This window comes from Urocitellus parryii, chromosome 12 (genome assembly GCF_045843805.1).
Source record: "Urocitellus parryii isolate mUroPar1 chromosome 12, mUroPar1.hap1, whole genome shotgun sequence".
Taxonomy (NCBI): Eukaryota; Metazoa; Chordata; class Mammalia; order Rodentia; family Sciuridae; genus Urocitellus; species Urocitellus parryii.
In genome coordinates, this window is record NC_135542.1 from 31054753 (window position 1) to 31079048 (window position 24296).

The 24296-nt window shown below is 49.8% G+C and overlaps 1 protein-coding gene across 1 annotated transcript in view; it reads right to left on the minus strand.

Moving 5' to 3' along the window:
- Window positions 1–8710: 8710 nt before the first annotated feature.
- The window catches only part of Eif2ak3 (eukaryotic translation initiation factor 2 alpha kinase 3), a 54504-nt gene continuing 38918 nt past the window's right edge, over window positions 8711–24296 (minus strand). The window contains exons 12-17 of the mRNA XM_026409491.2: window positions 22584–22733; window positions 20666–21446; window positions 17450–17617; window positions 12207–12308; window positions 10960–11022; window positions 8711–9703 (exon numbers count right to left, since the gene is read on the minus strand). Of these exons, the coding sequence (XP_026265276.1) occupies window positions 9527–9703; window positions 10960–11022; window positions 12207–12308; window positions 17450–17617; window positions 20666–21446; window positions 22584–22733 (1441 nt within the window). The 3' untranslated portion in view covers window positions 8711–9526. The remainder of the gene's footprint in view (window positions 9704–10959; window positions 11023–12206; window positions 12309–17449; window positions 17618–20665; window positions 21447–22583; window positions 22734–24296) is intronic.

Genomic DNA, 24296 nt, shown 5'->3' on the forward strand with positions numbered 1-24296 from the left:
GGGCCCTGGTTCACTGCCCAGCTCCTCTTCCACCACCAAAAAGTACGTTGGTTCTAGGACGATCCCCCTTAGAGCTTTTGGTTTCGATGTCTTAGAAGAGGCCCTGGAAGGCATGTGCATGCCTGGAGGTGCCATCTCAGGCAAAGGGGCACACACTTGGAAGAGGGGACGGCTCCTGAAGATGCAGTGTGGTCCCTGGAGTGCCAGGGCGAGCACATGGCTGGGCAGCCCCTTCACTTCCAGGTTCCTGTTTCCCAGCACCCAGGATGGGTGATGGAAACAAAGAAACCCACCAGCCCTTGGACGGGCCCTTTCCACTATGGACAACACTGGCCGCACCTGCAGGTTAAACAGTGGATCTCAAATGCAGAATTGCTGTGTCGAGGGAATTTTTCCAATTTCGACAGACACTGTTGAGAAAACCTCATAAAAATGCATTTCAGTTTGCAGTTCTAAGGAACAGAGGAGGGAATTCCTCCTCATACTTCCACTCACACAGGCAAAATCTTTTAAATTTTTTGCTGCTTTAAAGGTGGAAAAAATGGGACCCTACTAATGCCTTCCTTGTACTTCCCGAAGAGTAACCAGGGCGGAGTTCATTTTATTCTTAAAAAAATTAAAAACTATTAACAATTCAACGGAGATGTGCCTGATTATACCCACGTGGGTCATTCCTCGGGCTAGGCACACGTCAATGTCCTGCGATGCCGAGGGATCCCACGAGCCCCCGTGGACACACTCCTGGGTCAGGGGTGCGCCAGGTCCCGAGCCGCCCGCCTGCGTGCAGGTGCGCACTGACCGCCCGCGGCTCCCGCCTACACCATTGCGGTAGCGCCTAAGGGAAGCTGTCACCTGCAGCGGTCCTGGTCCAAGGCCCTGCAGGGGACGAGGGCACCTGTCGTCCCTGCACGGCTTTGCCCCCATCCCAGCGCGGAGGATGGGGGACATGGAGTTTTCTCTCTCCAGTCCCCACGGACCTCGCAGTTGGTTCGGGATTTCCTCCCTTCACTCCCCGAGGGGCCAACGGAGCAGCCCCAGGTTCTCAGCTTTGTGACCATATAGCACACGCTAGCCTGTCTCCTAACTCGTGGTCATGTCACCAAGTCCTCAGCATGACCTTCCATGGAATTCACCCAGGTCAGAGTGCAGGGAACCCCTCCTTATTGAATTCGTGCTATTCCCCATATTCTGTGCTCAGGTTGAAACGTTTCATTGTTTAATCTCCACACCATGCACCATGCGAGGCGAGCGGAGGAAGCAGACCAGAGCCAAAGGAAAATCAAGGTACCCTCAAGCTGCAGTCCAAAGCCTGAAGTTACCTTGTCACCTGCCACTCCTCTGAAACACCCTCCAGACTGTGGAAGGCAGATTAGTGGCACTGTCTGCAAGAAGGTGGTGGAAGGCTGAGTGGGTAGTTGAACTTCCTGTTGGCTTACTGTAGTTACTTTAATCAGTGCAAGCTGCTCCCTCACCGGTAAAACAGTGAGAAGGACCTGCTTCGCCAGGTTGTGGTAGAAGAAAGGAGACCATGTCAAGTTCTTTTGTCGGCAGAGGACAAACCCGAGAATATGAGAGCCACTGGGATACTGCACATGCTGCTTACTGGCACCTCTTTCCCTAATGTTTGAAAACAATATGGGGCTGGGATGTGGCTCGGTGTAGAGCTCAGCGTGCTCACCAGCAAAACTGCAACATTATTTTTTCACGTCACATGACTAAACCCATCAGGGTCACTCTAAGTGAGTTGGGGAATAAATAAGGACACAGACCCAAGAAGTATCTTTTCTTTGGATTCAGTGACTGCTCCTCAGCTGCAGCTCTCACAAGGGGGGCAAGGCAGGCAAGAACACTTGAGGAGCACCTGCTGAACCCTTTTACTGGGGAGAAGCCATTCAATTGATGAAAGGGGTCAGGTTTCAGGGGGTTGAGCCTGGCTTCCTGATGTCTGCTGTCAGTAGATTGACTGACAGCTAGGAAGGCCATGTCCATCTCATATGCCCTGTGGGGATCATGGCAGAAGAGGGAAAAGATCCTTATGTCGCTGGCCCAAACAGAGAGGCAATGTGAGTTCAGTCCACCCTGTGCGCTCAGTGCTCATAGTTCACACACAGCCCATGACTGGCTGGCCACATCTCCACACTCTCATCGCTCAAAGCTAAGGGACACTTGGTTCCTATGTGGCAGCTCCCAACATTATTTAGTCCCCAGCACCTCCAAAAATTATTAATTACACCCTTGGAAAGAAGTCAAACCCCACTGAGGTGTACATTAAAGTCAACATCTCCTCCCAGCTTCCCTGAGATGACCAGTGTAGCCTTTGGGTGTGGGTCCCTTAAAAACTTCATGCCCATTGACACAGGCAGCGGGGCTACCTGGCTTGGCCACAGTCCGACTATTCACATCTCTAAATTTGAATCTGCCACTTATCAAACTTGGTGTTACTAAGCAGTTTAGTGGTTCCACTTCTGCTGCCCACTCCTTTGCTTTCGCAGGTGCTTCACATCCAGAGAATGATCGGGAGGCCTCTCCACTGGAACACTTAGTTTATTCAGCTGTTCTGAGGTCGTTAGAAGAGCCCTTGGGTGTGGATGCGGGTGGTGCTGGGATTGGCAAGGCCTCCACCATGCAGCACGCCCAGCCCTCAGAAGACCCTCCTGGAGAGGGGACACCTTCTCCTTCATTACTTCTGATGTCAAGCTCTCCCCCCGCCCCCAGGTGGGGCTGTGACCTTGCTGGGCAGTGAGCGTACTCCCCAGCTCCTCCTGGGTGGCACCCGAATTCTGGGCTGGGAAGCTCTGCACATCCCCTGGTAAGTTCTACCACATTCCCCGGGGAGCACTAGAGAGGCACTGGGCCTGGGCGACTGTCACCTGTCATGAGGATGTTCTCTGGGCTATCATCATTCAGGAAGTTGGTGGGTTCTTCCTGACAGGAAGCCACCACCATAGCATCCCCATTAAGTCCCTCCAAACTCCACACCAAAAGCCACCACAGAGCGCCCCTCTGGGTGGTGGTGGGTGCCCATTGAGCTGTCTCTGGCTCATGCTGTGTGAAGGCCTGGCCTTCCACCTGGCCCCTGGCTCAGCTCCTCCCTCTGGGCAGCCCTCCTGCTCACTTGCCACAGTGACTTTAAAATGTGTCACCGTGTCCTTCCTCAGCTCAGGAGCTTTCTTTGGCTTTCCATTAAGACCCCAACTTTTACCACCGAATCCTGGGAAACCCACCATCCTCAAAAGGGGCACTAGCCAGCCTTCTGCCCCTAGCACCTCCTCCTGGGTTCCACAGAAGTTCCCGAAGGGAAGCTCAGGAGCCATCTTGCCCAACTACATTGGGCCAGTTGAGGTCCTGGCCTTCAGGCTTGCATTGGTCTACTGCTCACCCCCCTGTTCAGAGCTCTCCTACTCCCCGGGAGCCACTGTCCAGGCACTTCTCTCCTTCCCCCAACATTTCTGAGGCACCAGCAGGGGGGCTGGCTACTCCCACGCCCCAAAGAGGAGGTGCCTAGTAAGAGACTGGACTTTGAGGTCCTTGGAAGTGGTCAGTAGGTTAACTTCCTGTCTTCTGTTTTAAGTCATCGTCCCTGTGAGGAATTTAAAAGCAGTTTATGGCAAAAGTGCCAGGAAACTTTGTACGGTTGAGTCCTGCGTACACAGCTGGCACGCGGCTGGCTCAGGTCAGTCGCTGTAGGCGGGCTGGACGCAGGGGGTCAGGGCGCCGAGAGCCCACTGTCTGTGCGCTTCTTGAAGGAAAGGTGACCGTGAGCCACGTGGTGGCAGGCACGGCAGTTGCCTGGGTAGACTCGCAGGGGAGTCCTCCTTAAGGGATCTCAGGTGCTCCCGGGTGGCCTAGAGTCACAGCCTGGAGCCCCCTCCACTGAGAAGTGCTGGGGCCGGTGGTTCTGTCCACTCCCTCAGGGAAAATGGCCCCAAACTGCGCTTGTTGGATGCCTTCCCAGGAAGGGGTGGCTGGGAGGCCACCGAGCCATCGGCAGCTCACCGGGGTCTCGGGGGCCTGGCCAGGCAGTGCAGGATGTGGTCTGTGGGGTAGGTGAGTGCCCCCACCAGGGCGCCACTGCGCGCTGAGCCAGGCGGTGCCCACTGGGTCTGAGCCAGGTGTCCTTCCTGGAGAAGGTGTCTGGGATCTGAGGCTTTTATCTGCGTTTGGCATCGGGATTCTTCTTCCTTCCGCAGAGGATTGATCCCAGGCTGCGCTACCGCTGCGCTGTGCCCCAGGCCCTTTATTTTTTGAGACGGGGTCTCACTAGTAGCCCAGGCTGGCCTTTACCTAGTGATCCTCCTGCCTCAGCCTCCCAAGTAGCTGGGATTACAAGCTGCACCACTGCATCCAGCACGACATTCTTTTAAAAAACTTAATTACACAATGTTTTCTAGATTTTTTTTTGTTTAGCTCTTTATTTTTTCATTTTCTGATTAATGAAATTAGTGGAGTCACTGTGATATTTGCAATACACAAGCAGTTTCTGTGTAGATCACGTACATCCACCTTTCTATCTTGCCCTCTCCCCTTCCCAGTCCCTCATAATCACACTGTTCAATTTTCAGGTTGGCCTTTCTCCTTTCCCCTCTCCTTTCCTTTCCTTTCATGTTTTCACGTATGAAACTGAATGTACAGTACTTGTTTTTCTGTGTCTGGCTTATTATACATAATGACCTCCAGATCCACCTTTTTTCTTACAGCTAACAGGATTTCATTCTTCTTTAAGGCTGCATAATATTCCATTGTGTGTACCATATTTGCTATATCCATCATCTATGGACAGGTACCTGGGCTGATTTCATATCTTAGTTATTGCGAATCATGCGACAACCATAGCCACGCAGGTATCTCTTGTATTTCCTTCAGATAAATATCTGGGAGTGTACAGTTGGATCATATGTTAGTTCTGTCTTTGTTTTATGAGAAACCTCCATATTACCTTCCACAGAGGCTGCCCTGACATTCCCACCAGTGAATGTGAGTGTCTCTCTCTGCATCCTGGGCAGCACTGGCTTGTTTTTGTAATGTAATGGCCACTCTGAGGTGAGGTGGTATCACCTTGTAGTTTACATATTATTTATACATATGTAAATAGATATATAATTTTCTTCTCATTACTAGAGGTGGAACCCAGGGCCTCTAGAATACTAGGCAATCATTGTTTTGATTTGCTTTTCTCTGATGGCTAATGATATTGAGCATTTTTCCATATATTTATTGGCCATTTGTATTTTCTTCTTTTAAGAAATGTCTATTTAGATTATTTGCCCATTTTCCTTTTTAAAAAAAAAATTTTTTAGTTGTCAATAGACCTTTGGTTTTTTTAAATTTATATATGGTGCTGAGAATTAAACCAAGGACCTCACACATGCCAGGCAAGCGTTCTACCACAGAGCCCCAGACCCAGCTGCTTATTTGCCCATTTTAAAAACTGGACTACTTGTTCTTAAATTTTCAAAGTTCTTTACATATTCTGGATGGGAACCCTCATCAGGTGATTGGCAGCCACCTTCCGTGCTGCAGGCTCTCTCTTCACTGTGTCCATCGTTTCTTTTGTGTGCAGAAGCTTTACAGTTTGCTGTGGTCGGTTCGTTTGTCAATTCTTGCTTTATTTCCTGTGCTGTTGGAGCCCTACTCAGGCAGCCGTGGCCTGGGCCACTGTCTTGGAGTGTCCCCGTGTTCCCCTAGTAGTTTTCACAGTTCCAGGTCTTGCACTACGGTCTCTGTTCTGTTTTGGCCGACTTTTGTACAGGGCAAGAGACAGCGGTCAGGTTTGTTTTGCAGGTGGACACCCAGTGTTCCCCACACCATCTGTTAAAAGGCTGCAGTGCCTCACGTGTAGGTTTTTGGCACACTTGTTGAGACTTCATTGGTAAAGCTTTGTGGGTTTATTGCTGTCTTCTCTATTCTGTTCCATCACTTATGTGTTTGGGGTTTTTATTTTGTGGGGGGCAGTTTCTTTTTCTTTTCGGTACCAGCATTGAACCTAGAGGCACTCTACCACTGAGCCACATCCCCATCCCTTTTTTGTATTTTATTTAGAGACAGGGTCTCGCTGAATTGCTGAGGGCCTCACTAAGTTGCTGAGGCTGGCCTTGAACTCAGTCCTCCTGCCTCAGCCTCCTAAGCTGCTGGGATTACAGGTGTGTGCACCCCTGTGCCTGGCTTTTTCTCTTTTTGAGATATGATCAGGTTGGGCTCCGACTTGCAATTGTCCTACCTTAGCCTCCATAGTCGCTGGGATTGTGTGTACCTGTTCGACACCACGCCTGGCCTGTGTCTGCGTATGTCCATGCCATGCCGACTCTGTCATGTGGCTTCACTGTCAGGACATGGGGTACTGTAGTATCTCCAGCTTTGTTCTCTCCGCTCACTGTGGCCATTCTGCGTCTTTTATTCTTCCATATGAACTTCAGGGTCGCTTTCTCCAGTTCTTTGGAGAATGTCTTTAGTATTTTGATGGGGATTGTGTTGAATCTGCAAATTGCTTTAGACAGTGGACCTTTTAACTCTGAATTCTTCCAGTCCGTGAACACGGAAGGCTTCGATTTCTCTCCAGTTTTGTAGTTTTCACTGTAGAGAGATTTCACTTCCTCAGTTTATTCCCAGGTATTTTGTTTTATCTGTGGCTATTGTAAGTGGGATTGCTCTCTTGCTTCCTTCTCAGCAAGTTCATTGTTGGTATATGGAAGAGCTACTGGGTTCTGCATGTTGATTTTGGATCATGCTGCTTTATTGAATTTGTTTATCAGTTCCAAGGGTCTTTTGGTGGAATCTTTAGGGTTTTCCAGGTATCAGGTCGAATCATCTGCAAACAGGGATAGTTTGACTCCATCCTTTCCTGTGTGTCTGTCTTTATCTCTTTCTTTGCCTAACTGATCTGCCTAGGATTTCCAGTACTATATTAAGAGCAACAAGAGGGGACCGCTTGCCTTGTTCTTGATCCTGGAGGCAATGAATTCAGTTTTCCCCACCCTGTGATGTTGGCTACGGGTCACCCTTACTATGTTGAAGAATGAAACTAAAAATCAACAGCAACTTTAGAATTTACGCAAACATAGGGAAAGTGAACAGCACACAACAGCAAGTCACTGAGCAAACCAGAAGGGAAATTTAAAAACTCCTTGAAACAAATGAAAATGGAAACAGGACATGCCTGAGCCCAGGAGCCACAGCCCACCGTGCTTCACATCCCCTCCCGCGAGCACCTGTGGAGATGGTGGCCCAGCTCCAGCCCCAGCCTCTGGATACCCACACATAGCAACGTGTGCCCATATCAAAACAGTAAGTTCCAAATACACAAGCTGAGGGTGACTTTCAAGGTCTCAGAAAAGCAAAAGCAAACCAAACCCAGAACTAGTAGGAGGAAAGAGTAATAAAGATCAGAGCAAAAGCCAATGAAAGAAAGGCTAAAAGAACAATGTGAAGAGTCCATAAATCAGAGAATTGCTTCTGTGAAAAGGTGCTGAGAACTGAGAAACCTTTAGCTAGACTAACAGAAAAGAGAGATGGAAGAACATCGTAAATAAAATTGGAGATGAATCAGGGAACATCCCCACTGATACCACAGAAATTCAAAGAGCACCATTAAGGGTTATTTTGAAAACCTTTATGCTAACAAATTGGACAATCTAGAAGAAACAGGCAAAGTTTGGACACATGACATGCCAAAACTGAACTAAGAGCATATTAAAAAAAAATCCCGAAGAGCCCAATAACAAACAGGTAGTTGGACCAGTCATGAAGTCCACCAGAGATGAGCCCAGGACCCTGGGCTGCTGCTGCTGACCACCAGACCCTGGAAGAACACCACGCTCCTCGCTGCTCCCAGAGCTGAAGGGCAGACACCTCCAAATCCCTAGGGCCTCACTGCCCCATTGCCAACACCGGATAGGGACACAGCAAAACAGAGACTCCAGACAGAGATCCCCGATGAACAGAAGCAGAACTCCGCAAAACACCAGCAGCTGGGCTGGGGATGTGGCTCAAGCGGTAGTGCACTCGCCTGGCATGCATGCGGCCCGGTTCGATCCTTAGCACCACATAAGATGTTGTGTCCGCCGAAAACTAAAAAATAAAAATTCTCTCTCTCTCTTTAAAAACAAAACAAAACAAAACAAAACACCAGCAGCTGAACTCAACAGAACCTCAAAAAGATCAGACACCACGGTCACGTTAGTCACACCCCCAAGACACAGGCAATATCCCTTCAGGATAAAAAACCCTGCACAACCTGCAGATCCCAGCAGCTCAGGAGGCTGGGGAAGGAGTTCACAGCCAGCCTGGGCAACTGAGCGAAGCCCTGTCTCAAGAAACTGAAGGGCTGGGGACATGGCTCAGCAGAGCAGCATTCCTGGGTTCAATTCCTAGTACCAAAAACACCCATGAACAAGTTAGGCACAGAAGGGTCGCCACGGCCCTTCTCTGAGGCTCCCTCCAGAGCAGGGTCCTCTCCACACGTCCAGACACAGGTGGGCACTGCAGATGCTGCTTGGTCATGAACCCTGTGAACTGGGTGAGGACCTGCCACGTCTTTGGAAAATCGGGGAAAAGATGCCTTCTTTGATGGCAGGGCTGTGTATACCTACGGCCCCAACCTGCACATTAGGAAATCTGTCCCTGTGGCCTGACTCCCCAAATAAGAGCCAAGTGTAAGTAATTTAAAAATTTTTTATTAAATCATTTAGACTTGAAAGAAGTCACAATAGTTAACACACGTACGTGCGCTCTGTACACCACCAACCCAAATGGATTGATTTCAGAATTTTTATAAATAAAAAATAGACATTTACAGGGAAAATAAAAACATGTTAAAAGCAAGATGATTAAACTTACCTAAAATCAGGAAATGAACCTAAAGATTACATATGCGACATGATCAGGCTTAGTGCGTAGTGGAAGGAGGACATGGAATATATGATTCGTTTCTTACAGAGCTTTTCTCCTCCCCGAGCCAAATGACCAGCTTACATAAAAAGCTTCATTTTCCCTTTCTTGGAGGTAAAAATACAAAGACCTCTTAGACCTTCTCTAGAGCCATTTAAGGACACAGCTACAAACAGGACCACAAAGTCACAGACATACACTGCTATGCAATTTGTGCTACTCGACTCCCAACGTGTGGAACCCGCATTTACCCACAGGGACAGCAGTGGGGTCAGCTTTTTAGAAGTCAGTCTCAAAAATCACCCTATCCCTAGAAAGCATATTTCTAGAGCAATATAGTTACCACAAAGTGGGGAGGTTTTCTTCTTCTGTATTATAAAAATATTCCCATCTCAAAGCTCTCTGTCTCTGAGGGACTGCTTCCTCCTGGGATGGAGGCCGGGCCTGGGAGGCTCCGCTGGCCAGTTTCAGGAGGCCAGTGGGGAACAGGGAGCAACGCCTGCAGACAGTCCCTCCTCAGGTACTGCCAACACGGGTTGGGCTCGGCGTAGGTCCAGTCTGACTTGGAAAGAGCAGTCCAGAATAAAATGGAGTGAAGCACAAGTTGAGTCCGCCATCGCCATGTTGGAAGGGGTGGCTGGGGCTAACTGCTGGGCTGCCGCGGGGACTTGGGTCCCGAGGAACTCAGGGAGCGCGACCGCTGTCTGAGCACAGTCTTCCCTGGAAACTCCAAGTCCTCAAACACCGGGTCTTCAATGATGTCTGTGGCCTCGGGCCGTTCCACGGGGGTCGGAGAAAGCATGTCCCCAACCATCGCGTACTGAAATACAAAACTGCTGTGATACAACGCCAGGCATGGAAGCTGGATAGCCCCGATGGACAGCCGTGGGGGGAACTGGACCCAGAGCCTGCGCCCAGGAAGGTGCTGTGCCCAGCTGCACCCAGCCCACAGACAGTGCTTGGCCAGGCGCACACTCCTGCTGTGACGCTGTCCGTGTGAGAGACACTCGACTCCTGACACAATCACTCAGCCCTGCCCCAGGAACCCAGAAGCAACCTAGACAGCAAGTGAACTTTTCAGGGTAATTTTGAGTTTTCTAACATGAAATAAATGCGTTTTAAATCATTCTTCAAGACTGACATCATCGAATTTCTAAAATTAATTCATCTTTCAACTGCATGAGAATCTACAATGCCTCAATAAAAATTTCAATTAAAATGCCAAGAGTCAGAACACGTCACTGTCTCTCGAGTTTTTTTAAATTGCTGTCTTTGTTGTTGTACTGGGGACTAAGCCCTGAACCCTGTGCATGCTAGACAAGAGCTCTGTCCTGAGCCACACCCCACCCTACCCTGTTTTGAGACAGCCTCAAACTTGCAATTCTCCAGCCTCAGTTTCCCAGGTAGCTGGGATTCCAGGCGTGTGCCACCCTGCCTGGCTTAAATCCTTTAAAATGTACCATAGGTTCTTAGGAACATCCTGAGAATAGATTCATCAACTTTGCAAAATGTAAAATAACAAATTTTATGAAACGTTGAATTTTAAGTCAGCGTACCTAAGTGAATTATAAGGTTCACTTTTATGCAGTGCTTTGCCATTGGACTTATGATAATGTTCAGAGATAAAGTTTGATTTTTTCCTATTTGATAACACACACTGTTCAATTTACTTCAACTTATTATTTAAGAAAATTCAAGATTTACCAGTGTACAAATTTTTAAAATGATAGGCCAGCGGGCCAGACATTAGGAAAGGAAGGACACTTCTAAAGGCCATTCTGCAGAACCTGCCCAACAGGTCTGCCCTGGGGCTGTGGCTATACCCTGGCCCCCAGCACTGCCCAGCAGTCTCTCTCTTAAAGCTAGTTATGAGCTCTCTCACAGATCCACTAAAGCAGAACCAGCAGCCAGAGGAAAGGCCTCTGAGGAGACCGGTGGAGGAGGCTGGGCCCCACTCTTCTCCAGAGATCTGCCTCCCTCCTCCGTGAGGTGAAGAAACTGACAGCGACTGCTACCGAGGACCCTGCTAAGGTTCTAAATGTGATTAAGAAAATAAGGGATGAGAATCACACATACCTCCCGAGGATATTTTTGAGTAAACAGTGGTGGAAACTTGAGATTTCTTACTTCAGTTAAGGTCTAGAAAAAAAGAGAAGTATTAATTTATCTTAAAAAACCTTCTGATGCGGGTGCTGGGGTAGTGTCTCAGTGGTGGGGTGCTTGCCTAGCATGTGTGAGGCACTGGGTTCAATTCGCAGCACTACATGAATAAATAAAGGCCCATTGAAAACTAAAAATTGAAAAGAAAAAAAAAGTCTTCTGGAGTATGGAACCGTTTGGACAGGGTTTCCATGTGGCCCTGGGCCGGCCCTGGGCCTGGCGTGTACTGGGAGGCGCTTCCACCCTGACAGTGCTGATTACTTAGTTATTGGATTTTGAAAGCTAAGTATGAAAGCTGATTGAAGCGAAGCTCCCACTGTTGGGCGGGCCCTGAGGGGCGCCAGTGGAGGCTGCTGTCTGGGGTCACATGGATCTATTTCGGTCCCCAGCCCAGTTCTGGATAGGCGCACAGCGTCCATCTCCGACGCCCTGACGCGCCACACCTGTTTCAGTTCCTCTCTGGCACCTACAGGGCCTTCGTTTATGGAGCTGGGCAATGTTGTTATTTTTATTTCCTCTCCCTCCATGAACTGTATGGATGCTTGGACGGTCCTTTTGGGGAGTGGCGGGAGTCCTTCAGTTCTAAGTGAGAAGCACATCTCTTCCACCAAGGCCAGAAGCCAACAGGTGCAAAACTGACCATGAGGAAATGGTGACCAGAGCCTGCTTGGGAAATAGGGATGGTGGCTAACAGGAAGTGAGGAAGGGAGGTGGGACAGGCTGTCCTGGACCTTCACTACTCTGAAAAGCTGTGCTCGTGGTTTAGTCTAACAAGGAGAAAAAATAGAAAACCAAACACCCGTGTCGTTTTGCTGGTTCCTGTAAGTACAGTGTACAGTTTCCTGTCCTCTGCCAGTGTCCACCAAATTCCCTTTCCTTTGGAGTCCCTTGGGGGTCCTCTGGCGCGGCACTTCCCACAGAGGGACCCAGTGCAAGGTTCTGATGGGCTGTGAAGCACCGAGGCCCCAGCGTGAACAAGCCATCCAGGGGCCGTTGAAGGCCGAGCTTTACAGGGAGCAGACAGTGGAAAGTGCTTCCTGGGTCGCCCGCTTGACCTCCCCTGCCCCCTACTCCTCTGCTGGCAAGAAGACTAACTTCTTCTGTAACTTCCTGTAAACCCTTGTTTTCTTTTTCAACCTTTTTTTGGGGAGGGGGACACTCACCTGGACTCTCTCCATCTGAGTGCTGAATGGGTACAGCAGTTCAAACAGAATCAGGCCCAGAGAGAAGATGTCCACCTTATGGGAGTAGTTGTTCCCATGAATCTGAAATCCCACAAAAGAAGTCTCTAATTAGCAGAGGACAGGACTGCCACGATTTGATTGCAGATTCCCAGCATTTACTCCGCAGTGCAGGGTAGGAATGGGAGGAGGGCTAATCCCCTCCCCTCAGCTCACCAGGGGCACTCACAACACTCTGCACTACAGAGGGAAGCCCAGGCCCAGGAGATATGCATCAGCAAGGCCAGCAGAACCCTGGAGCCGGCTGCTGGACAGCAGCCCCAGGAGCCGTCCCACTGCCCCAGGTGAAGATTTTCAAAGCAAGTGCTATCTCAAGCCCATCTCCCATTTGCAATCATCTCTGTCCTCACCTATTTTTATGAAAAAACCTCCATTACTCCAAACCATTCATCGACTGTGGTCAGCCTTCATTAGGAGCTTAATTACCCAGAGCCACATTCTTGGCTGCATTTTTTCATGTGCATATTCCTTACTCTTCACAGCTAGGTGGTGAAGACCCAGGGGACGGCTGCTTCTGCATTCCCCTGCATTCAGCAGGCTGAGTACAAGGGGCCCTGCATAAGCAGCTCACAGGACCCATGAATCAACTGGCTGCTCCCCTGAAAGAGGCCTCATTCAAATGGAAAGTGACCTCCTTGACTCCAGAACCCTCAGACTTGTGGACATTTCTTTGGGCTGAAGGCTTGGTGTTTAGAAAGGGCCCTGAGAAGGGCAGGAAATGCTCCTGACCTTGCTCCTGGGGGCGGAGGAGGGTTAGGCTGGAGAGGGCTTCGCAGCTTCCCCTCCACACCACACTTGGTGTGGGGTTGGCCTCCCGAGCAGCCCACCTGCCTGCGCTCCAGAAGAGCAATGGACAGTCCCCAAGACATCACCAGCTGCACCTTCCTCCGGGCTTCCAGTGACTGTAGTGATGGGAACCCTCCCTGGACTTGGGAGCCTCACAGAGAATGTGTGGGATACAGGCCTGCAAGGGACACGGGGGACCCCACACATAGAATCTGGATAATGGGAACAGAATTCCCAAATTCTGGGAAGCAACTGGGCAATGAAAGCTCCTGGACAAGACAGGTCCCCAACTATCTGTCCACCAGGGCAGATGGAATTGAGCTGGATCTGGGTGCAACAGTTATCCAGGTGACAGTCCCAACCACAGAGATGTCCAACACGCGTTCAGCACACTCACCACGGTACTTCTTAAGAACGTTTCTTGATATAGGAGTGCTCGCATTCTAAATATATCCATAATTTTATGGAATAGAATCCCAATTTTGTCTTCCAGAATAAGGTATGAATCTATAAGATGCATACACACACACACACACACACACACACACACACACACACACGGAGGAACTAACTCTGCGGACTGGGACTTTCAGTGTGGCACGCTAGGCCAGCCTCTGCACTGAGCTACATCCCCAGCCCTTAGTGACTTACTGTTTCTTTATACGTTCCTGTTTCCACAGTCCTACATAAAGGACAGATTAATATAAAACATGAAGGAAAGCATTATTAATTTTAAATGCTATGAAATACATTTTTTAAAAAACCTAATAAATAATCTAAAAAACACCTAAAAAATTAGGAATTATCACGGTGCAGTGGCACACGCCTGTAATCTCAGCAATTCTGGAGGTTGAGGCAGGAGAATTGAAAGCTTAAGGCCAGCTGGGGAATTTACTGAGATCCCATTTCAAATAAAAAAATTAAAAGGGCTGGGTGTAGCTCAGAGGTAAGCAATCCTGGGTTCAATTCCCAGTACAAAAAACCTCCTAAATAATAATCACTTTTTAAAAATGCTATTAAAATCTCTGTAGTGTTAGTTGTGATGTGGGCTGATGAACTCCAAATGCAGAAGAGCCCAGAATAGGTGAAAGTTCGATCAAGGTCCCCAGTGACTGTGGGTAGCATATGTTTCATCCACTCTTTCCTCGGGCTGCAACGTGTGTCCACAGCACTCTGAGATCTTACAGTTCTTTCCACCAGGACAGGTCATTTACTTGGGCCAACAGACTTCTTTTTCTATTAAGTTGGATACTTTGCAAACAATCAAAATATGTTTAACAGGTTCTAATAAATTAAAATCTTGCTGTACCCTTTCTGATTTATTTGTTTTTCTTCCCGTTGCTTAGATTTGCTAAGGGGATTCCTTCTCACACACTGGGCTGGGGATGCTGTTCTAGGTTTCCCGCGGCTCCTCCCTTCCTCCTCCCGGCCTCCTGCCAGCCACAGCATGTTTGCCAAAGCCTCTCAACCCACTCCAAAAGAAACTGGGGAACCTGATGGATTTCAACATTTCTCACTTCTTTCATTAGTTTCTTAATATTTTGACGGTTTTTTCTGCATCATTGGCCTGGCACTTATGTAGGGTGGTTTGCCAACTAGCAAAAAACAGAAGCAAAAATAAATAAAAATAAGATAAATATATCAAAACAAACCACCATCACCTCTTCTCATTGCACGGTGATCAGAGAAAGCGGGTTTCTGTCTTCCAGCACAGACGTGTCCTGAAGCATGAAAGTGCCCTGTCTACTCATCACAGGGATGGTCCCTGCTCCTCCTTACACCAGCACAGCCCAGGCAGCCCTGCCCGCCGCACTGCCCCCTGCACTGCCCACCTGACCTTTCACCTCCTACCCAGCTAGAAATGCCTAACTCCCTGCACGTGAGCGAGCTCAGGACCCACCCGGGCTCCCAGGCCATAGACCCTTGGGGCTGCATGCTGCTGCACGTCTTCTAGGGCTGAGCGCTGCAGAAAACCAGCTCCCAGCCTCAGCCTGTTTTTCTGACCTAAATGCTTACTCCACTCTTCCTATCTTTGAAATCCGTCTATACTTCTGGTTCTTTAAAACACTTTTTCATTCAAAGTATTTAAAACACGAAAAATTAATATTTGAATAATGGGAATGAGTCGCATAGCGCGAGAGTGAGACAGAGTCCTGCTCCTCCAAGGCAGTTCCTATTCTGGGCCTCTGATATAAGCTAATCCACTGGTTCTCAAAGTGCGGGCCACCCCGCTGTGGAGGTCAGTAACACTCACACCTCTGCCTTTCACTGTGTGGACCCCCACCGACGGGTGGGAAACGGACCCTGGGAAAACAGGTGGCATTCAGAAAGTCCTCGCTGAGCGCTAAGAATGACTACGTGCACTACATCCTGACCCCATGGCCACCTGGACACTACTGAGAAAGTACTGCTGCTCTGCAGAAGGCATGTGGCATGTGGAGAGGGGCACTGGAGGCCATTGAGCAGACTCCCGCTGCTCTCCCAGGGGCTCTCCTCCAGGGGAGGCTGAGCCTTCAACTGAAACAGCTGCTCCCAGCTCTCAGAGCCTTCCTCTCAGGACTCCTGGTGACAGTAACCACAGTGGTTTTCTTACACTGTATGACAAACTGACAATCTGTGGAGAAGTGGCATAAGTTAGGGAACCGATCATCTCCAAAGGACAAAAGAGCACATACAAAAAATCATGTATGGGCAGAAACTCTGCTCAAGGCACACGATGGACCAAGGGGCAGTAAAGTAACTGTGAAAACCTGGCTTTGGATTCCACGGTGTAAATGACTTTTTCTTTTTGGAACTTGGGATTGAACCCAGGGCATTTACCACTGAGCCTCATCCCCAGCCCTTTTTATTTTATTTATTTATTTATTTATTTATTATTTATTTTTTTTAAGAGAGAGCGAGAGAGAGAGAGAGAGAGAGAGAGAGAATTTTTAATATTTATTTTTTTAGTTTTTGGCAGACACAACATCTTTGTTTGTATGTGGTGCTGAGGATCGAACCCGGGCCGCATGCATGTCAGGCGAGCGTGCTACCGCTTGAGCCTCATCCCCAGCCCTTTTTATTTTTTGAGACAGAGTCTCACCAAGTTGCCCAGGCTTCCTTGAACTTGTGATCCTCCTGCCTCAGTCTCCCAAGTTGCTGGGATCACACGTGTGTACCACCCACCATGCCTGGCTCATATGACTCTCAAGAAATTATCACTTGCACGCATGGTGGTGCACACCTGTAATCCCATGGGTCGAGAGGCTGAGACGGGAGAATCACGAGTTCAAAGCCAGCCTCGGCAACAGCAAGGCGCTAAGCAACTCAGTGAGACCCTGTCTCTAAATACAAGATAGGGCTGGGATGTGGCTCAGTGGTTGAGTGCCCCTGAGTTCAATCCCCAGTGCCAAACAAAACAAAAACAAAAACCCCCAAAACTACCACCTGCTGCTTTTGCATAATTGCCAGACATGAAATATTGTTTCCCTTCCAACTGCTCATCTGTGTGAGGCCAGGTTTTCTTCAGATAAAGAAGGAACCAAAAGCTACATGGCAATGGCTGAATGAAAGCAGACAGGACAATCCGGCCTTTCCTCCACAGGTTATTGTGCATCACGGTTATAGAATCCAGGGTTTGTAAGTCAGGTTTTAAAGAGATTTGCAAAAATTCAAACAAATCCCACACTTCTGATTTTTGTTCTGGAAAATACTTTTTCATGAGAGTATCTTAAGATGTGATGGGCTTTGTATAACTAATTAGAAAAATTAAAAAAACAAACAAATAAAGGAAAGAAAGGACTTGAGGGCTTAATATTCTGATGGAATGAATAAAGTTTATGAATTTCTCAGTTTTAATTTCTACTGTGGCAAACACTGATAGACTAAATTCTGTGAGAAAGAGGCACCGCTCTTAATCAATCACTCTGCTGGTGTGAACCGTGACTGAGACCAGAGGGGTGACACTGTGTGCCCACAGGAGCCTGGTGGTGGCTCCCTCTGTGGCTCCGAAGCTCCCCGGGGCCCTGCTACCACCACTCGGTCCCCTGGGCCACTGCCTGTCACCTGCCCTGGTGAATTCTGGAAGCTGCTATGAATCCCCAGAGGGCAGCTCGCTCATACAGCACCCCATCTCTGCAGAGCGCAGAGGGACCAGGGTGGGCAGGGTGGTGGTCACAGTCTCTCTGGGGTCTTGCTGCCCTCAGGCTCTTGTTCAGAGGGTGAGCACCTGTTTCTGGGGTGGTTACCTTGATCCACCCCAGTTCCTGGGGTGCTGGGCTGCCCGAGCACCCACCGGCTGTCCCCTTGGGTGTCAGACTTCAGTGGTGCACACTGCAGAGACAGGGGAGGAGGTCCGCGGGCATAGGACTTGCAGCCAGGCTATGAGCTGGGGGGCTCACCTGCTCTGGGCTCATGTAGAGCTTGGTCCCCACTTGTCCCGTGTGTGTGGCGTAGGATGGCATCGGGGTCAGAACCGTTGGCTCTTCCTCATCCTGGTCCATTGCAGTCACTAGCCCAAAGTCTCCCACCTTGACCACATCGTCCATGGTGAAGAATATGTTGGAGGGCTGGAAAACACAGCGGAGCACAGGCCGTGAGTGTGTGCGGGGAGGAGCCGAAGAAGCACAGAGAGGTTGTGTAAGAACCTGGGCGGGCTCTAGCACATGCCCCCTTTTTTGTTGGGGGTGGAATTGGGGACTGAACTCAGGGGCACTGGACCAATGAGCCACACCCCCAGCCCTATTTTGTATTTTATTCAGAGACAGGGTCTGAGTTGCTTGGCACCTCGCCTTTGATGAGGCTGACTTTGAATACGTGATCCTCCTGCCTCAGCCTCCTGAGTGCTGGGATTATAGGCATGTGCCACCATAGGATATGTCCCTTTAAAACTGGCTGCTATGAATACAGAAGGTTCTCTGGCTTCAGTGGCAGACAGCCCTGGGGTACGGGGAACTGGACTTAAGGAAAATCAATTCAAACCCTGAGGGAGCCACTCCAAGGGCTCCGTAGGCTCAGTCCTCAACCTCTGCACTCCACACTCACTCTGGCCACCAGGGCATGAGGATACCAACAGCAAGCAACAGGCGCCACGTACAGTGTCGCAGCCCCTGTCACAGAGCCCCACGGTTGAGGGTCCATCCCATTATGGAGGCCCGGAAGTTAACGCGGCCCCAGGCCACCCGGCTAGTGGTGGCAGTCCTCAGAGCCGTGCTTCCCTGCGATCACAGCATTTAGGGCCACGCTGGCTCAGTGGCAGTTAACCACTCTGATGAATCCTTTGGTTGGTGCCAGAGAGCAGGAAACAGGCAACCCCCTCACGGAGGGAAGCAGAGCCAGGCTGCTGTGCCCAACACTTCCGCGTGATGCCTGTTCTTTCTAAACTAGCCAGCATCCCGGGGCTCCTCCAACTCAAGGTGCCTTGCACCAAATCCATTGTTTCCTCCCTCGCAGGGAACTAACACAGCCCTTCAAATAAGAAAAAAGGGAGTCACTGAGCTCCTGAAATGGAGGCTCACCATGCTTCAAAGACAGCAGGAAGACAGCATTCTGTTCCCCAGGGGGCCTAACCTATCTTTGGAATCCCACTCCATGCCAGGAGATGGTTCAGGGATAGGTCTGTGCCCTGGGTGTACCAGCCGAGGGTGGGACAAAGATACTTTGCCCTCCCTCCTCCAAGACTTCAAAGAAAACAGGCAGCCAAGAGCGCAGCAGTCATTTGCTCTCCAGGGCTTGCATGCAGGGAGAGGCAGGAGTGGGAGGAGAGAGGCAGGTTCCAGCAGCAGGTTCCTGATCCTGCAAGCTCTCCCTGAATCCTGCTCCTGGTTTAATCAGTATAAATGCTTTTTGTTGCAAAAATAGAAAATCCAACTAAAACGTGTGCCTCTAGGACATATAAGGCACTGTGTGGAGGCTATAAGCAGACACACTGGTGCCACTGTGGAACCAGACACGATGTGGGTGTGATGACAGTGCACACAGACACAAGATGCACAGGGACACTGCCTCCGAGGAGCTGTGAGGCCAGGGACAGAGAGACTAGAGCAGGGCTGGAGAGGCAGGGGATATTAACTTCCTGGGTCTTTTTCTATTGTACATACAGAAAAAAATCTTTAAAACACCACTGTAGGGTTAAGCAATTATTCCCCAGCATCTTGTTGACAGTATAAAATCAGAAGAATGTTCACTATTTGTGAAAAATGTGACTGCCTTTCAATTTGCAGTGCATGTGTGGCAGCATTCAGGAGCATGAGGGCTGGGCTTGGTGGCCCACACCTGTGATCCCGGCGGCTGGGGAGGCTGAGGCAGGAGGATAGAAAGTTCAAGGGCAGCATCAGACACTTAGGGAGACCCTGTCTCTACATAAAATATTAAAAAGGGCTGGGATGGGGCTGGGATTGTGGCTCAGCGGTAGAGCGCTTGCCTAGTGCGAGCGGGACCCGGGTTCAATCCTCAGCACCACATAAAAATAAAGGCATTGTGTTGTGTCCATCTACACCTAAAAAATAAATACTTAAAAAAAAAAAAAGCCCTGGGTGGTTCAATCCCCAGTACCAAAAACAAAACAAAACAACAACAACAACAACAACAAAAAACCCCACATGTGTCTGTGAGTCAGCTGGCCGCTAGCCTGCTCTGATGCTCTGTGAGCTGCCTCCCTTCCCATGCTGCCCCTCCCTCCAGCATGGCTCTGCTCTGGACACACGACAGGGGCGACAGGGGCAGCGCCATTCCTGGCCACCATCTGGAGCAGCAAGTTGGTTAGATCACCACCAACCCACGACAGTACTGCAAGTGGGGATTCTTTCTAATTCTTATTCCTATTATTCCCAAAGTCTGAGAAATCATTTAGGAATTTTAAAAACCTACCGTGACTTCAGAAGGAAATAACTTGTCTGAACAGCAACTTTGGTGCTTAAAGCTAAAGTCTGTTACTTAAAAATTGAATCGATTAAGAATTTACACTATTTTATCAGAAAAACATTTACATTCCAGACATCTACTCTCTATTATTGACTGCCATGAGCACGTGGAACGTGGCAGAAATTAAGTGAAGCTTCTGGATCCTTCTAGAAACGCCAGGGAAGTGCTGTGCTTCAGGAAGGACTCTGCAAGTGTGCAGGCTGCCCTGCGCTACCACCGCTACCACCGCGACCGACAGCAAGGGCAGGCTGCAGACTCGGCCTGGCCACTGGCATCCTGCCCTTCTGTACCCAGCTGCCCCCGCATCCCGACGTCCAGGAACAGGCGCACAAGTGCAGACCCCTGCGGCCCCCCTCAGAGCCCGCTGGTGAACAGACTCCTCCCCCTTCCACGGGTTGCTCCATGACTACAGGGGCATGTTCAGGGCTGTCGCCCAAAGCACACGTGGGGCAGGCACAACTGTGTGTAGGCGAGGCTGCCCACGACCTCTCCATCACGACTGGGGGGACAAACGCTACAGCCAGCCACACTTCGCAGTCCAGGGCGTAGGGTGGTGCCTGAGGCGCTCTGCCCACCACCCGCTCACTGCCCTTGCACCCCTCCGCTCCTCCGTGCCAATCACAGGCACGTCCGCGGGTCCTGCCCAGGACCCCAGCATCAGAGAGAAGCCGCTGTGCTGTGCTGCAGACACCCACCTTGAGGTCCCTGTGCATGAGCCCCTTGCTGTGCAGGAACTCCACGGCCTCGGCGATCTGCAGGAAGATGTGCAGGCATGCGCTCCGCTCTCTCTGCTCCAAGCTGCAGCGGCGGCTCAGCCAGTCCTTGAGCGTCTCCTTCCGGCACAGCTGCATCTGGATGTACAGATACACCTTCGGGGAGCTGGGCTGCAGTTTCTCCGCCGTGTTCTTGGTGAGATCTAAGCTGAGCGAGGTCGGTCTGGGAGGAGAGATGGACAGCGTGGCTTCGGAAGACGACTTGCTGTTGGAGTACCTGAAGGCGGCCACTCGGTGCGCACAGAGGCTGCTGACGTGCAGGCGCTCGGCCCTGGGCTCCTCCCTGCTGGATGCGTTGTCACAGCCAGAGTCCTCGAACACGATGGAGGAGGAGGTCCTCTCCCTGGACCTCGTGTGGGTGGGCGTCGCAGAAGGACACAGCTCGAAGGAGTGCCTGCGGCCACTGCCCCCTGTGGTGCCACCCTCCACGCCACGGTCTGCGGGGCAGCGGTCCCCGAGGCTGCAGGCCGCGGCTCCCGATCCACTGGCGTTGCCGTGGTCCATGTCCGAGAACTCTAGTGGGGAAAACTGGCTCCTGGAGGAGCTTGTCTGGCCGCAGGAAATCCCCACCGAGAAAGATGCGCTTCTCCGGGGCGCAGGGGCGATGATCTCGATGTGCTCTTTGGAGGAGAAAGGATCCATTCTGCGGATCTTCACGGAGGGTGCGTCCAGCACGCTGGGCGAGCTGAGCGGCCAGTCCGTGCTGCAGGGGTAGAAAGGCGAAGGTGGGCACACGGCAGGGGAACTGGGCTGCCCAATGCAGAGGGCTTCGCCCGTTGGAAAGCCACGGCCACGGGACCACGGGCCTTCCGTGAGACTCGAAGGAATCCAAGGACAGGACTCTGGAGCGTCTAAGGCCCCTGCCCAAGCCCCCGCCACTCTCAGCACCGGGCCCTCCCCTGGGCTGGCTACTCCGAATCTCTGTCACTGTAACAGGGGCCTAGCAGGGGTGCAGGAGTGTTACCAGGTGTGCGGAGGCCACCTGCATGGGAATTTTTTTTTTTTTTTTTTTTTTTTGTACCAGGGATTGAAGATGGAACCAGTAGTACTTAACCACTTAGCTATATCCCCAGGCCTTTTTATTTTTTGAAAAAGGTCTTACTAGGTTCCCAGGCTGGCCTCAAACTTGCGATCCTCCTGCCTCTGCCTTCCTAGTTGCTGGGATTGCAGGTGTGGGCCACCTCGCCTGGCATCTCTGTGCCTCTAGAGTAGTTGTTGAGGGCCCTCCTCCTAGCACACCGCAGCTGCCATGGGAAGAATCTTCAGGCCACTGTGTTTATGTGGGCTTTTTTTTTTCCCCTACAAATAGTTTTAAACTATTTAAAAGGGAGTTATAAATTGTTAAGTGCTCAGAGAAAAACTAATTTTAAAAGCTTTCAATAAAAGAATGGAGAGAGGGGCTAGGGATGTGGCTCAAGCGGTAGCGCGCTCGCCTGGCATGCGTGCGGCCCGGGCTCGATCCTCAGCACCACATACCAACAAAGATGTTATGTCCGCCGAGAACTAAAAAATAAATATTAAAAAAAATTCTCTCTCTCTCTCTCTCTCTCCTCTCTCACTCTCTCTTTAAAAAAAAAAAAAAGAATGGAGAGAAACAGAAGCAGCTAGTGCCTCAGACAGAGAAGATTGCCATGAATCCCTGATCACAATGCAAAGGGAAGTACAGACCCAAAAGCTAACAAGAGAGATCTCATTCAACAGGGGTCAGAGAACTTTCCAGACACAGCACAGAACTACTGCTTTTCTCTTAAAAAACAGACAAACAAACCCCTGAACTTAAATAAATAAGCAAAACCTGGCCTAAAGGAGAACCCGAGTCCTCAGTTCGGGGCTACCGTACCTCTCGTCTTTGAGCCAGATGGCATCCATCTTTTCCTGCCACTCCTCCGGGGGGGCCTCCAGCCAGGCGTTGAAGTACCTGACGATGCCTGGGTGCTCTAGCTTGGCCAGGGCCTTCACCTCCCGCATCACCTTCTCTCTAGCCAGTTCCCTGAAACAGAGGGAAGACAGCACTGAGCGTCCTCTGCATCTGCTAAAATATTCAATTCCAATATGGAAACAAAATAATAAAGCAGAAGCCTCCTGGAGTCCAACATGAGGGACAGACAGGTCAGCCCAGGGTGAGTTTAAAGCTGTGTAGTAAATTCTGCTTTAAAAAACACTCACCTCTGTTTAGCATTTCTCTCCCTCCTGGGAATCAGCACCACCAACACAACTGCCACCTCACTCCAGTCAAGCCCTTCTGACTGGCTGAAAATGTTTCACTGCGGACGCTTAAATGTTTGCTCCCAGGAGGGAGGAGTGGGGATGGTGAGGACTTGCCTAGTTCAGTGAATGTTTGTACAGAAAGATATGGAAATGTAAATAGATGCCACACCTCAAAGAATGCAGATACCCACGGAAATATGCTGGTGTGTCAAACAAAGGAATCAGAAATGGACCACTCCCCCAGGCTTGCCTGACTGTCCTTCACGAAAGGCTGTTTAGGAAGATAATCTTGCTTACAGAGTAACTGAGAGTGTATACACACACACACACACACACACACGCATGCACCCAAAGTCACAGGCTTTTGTGAAGCTCCTACATGGTGCCTGGCACACACGTACATTTAAACTACTCAGAAGTTATTTAGCAAAAGAAGAGAACCAGTCCCACAGTACCCAAGCCATCCAATTCCTATGTCACTGACAGGTGTAAACCTGTCACCACCAGTAGAGTGTTGCACAGCAATCCAGAACCAACAAGAGCCGCCACAGAGGTGGATAGGGAGGTGTCACGGGAAGTCTGAAGCACACATGTTCAGAGCCAGGAAGCACTAGAGCATTAGGAGACGTAAAAAATGTACAGACTCAGCAAACCCACAGCACTTGTTCTAATAAAGACCACAGTTTGAATTCTATTCATTGCATTCTTAGTTCTTCTGTTTATGTAAATGAAGCAAACAAAACCTTATATATTTTCTAGGGAAAAAAGTTAAAAATAAAAAAGATGTGGCCAAATTTAGACATAAGACAAATATTGCAAAGCATTTTTTGAAATTATAAATTCCTTAACAATAACAAGACATGGCACTATGTACTAAAACATTGTACTATGACCAAGCCAGCCATACCTTAAACATATTTTAGCATTTAAATACGATACTCTTAATAACCTGGGAGTGCTGAAGATTTGACGGAGGAAGAAACAGAAAACTGTGTGTTGGTACTAAACAGAGACTGAGAGAAGCCAAAGGCAAGACTGAATGCTAGTGGTGGCCATTATGGGGGAGAGAATATAATACCAATAGTTTTTTTGGTTTTTTTTTTAAAGAGAGAGTGAGAGGAGAGAGAGAGTGAGAGAGAGAGAGAGAGAGAGAGAGAGAGAGAGAGAATTTTTTAATATTTATTTTCTAGTTCTCGGCGGACACAACATCTTTGTTGGTATGTGGTGCTGAGGATCGAACCCGGGCCGCGCGCATGCCAGGCGAGCGCGCTACCGCTTGAGCCACATCCCCAGCCCAATAATACCAATAGTTTTAATTCTTTCCCTGATTAGTATTGTTTTGTTT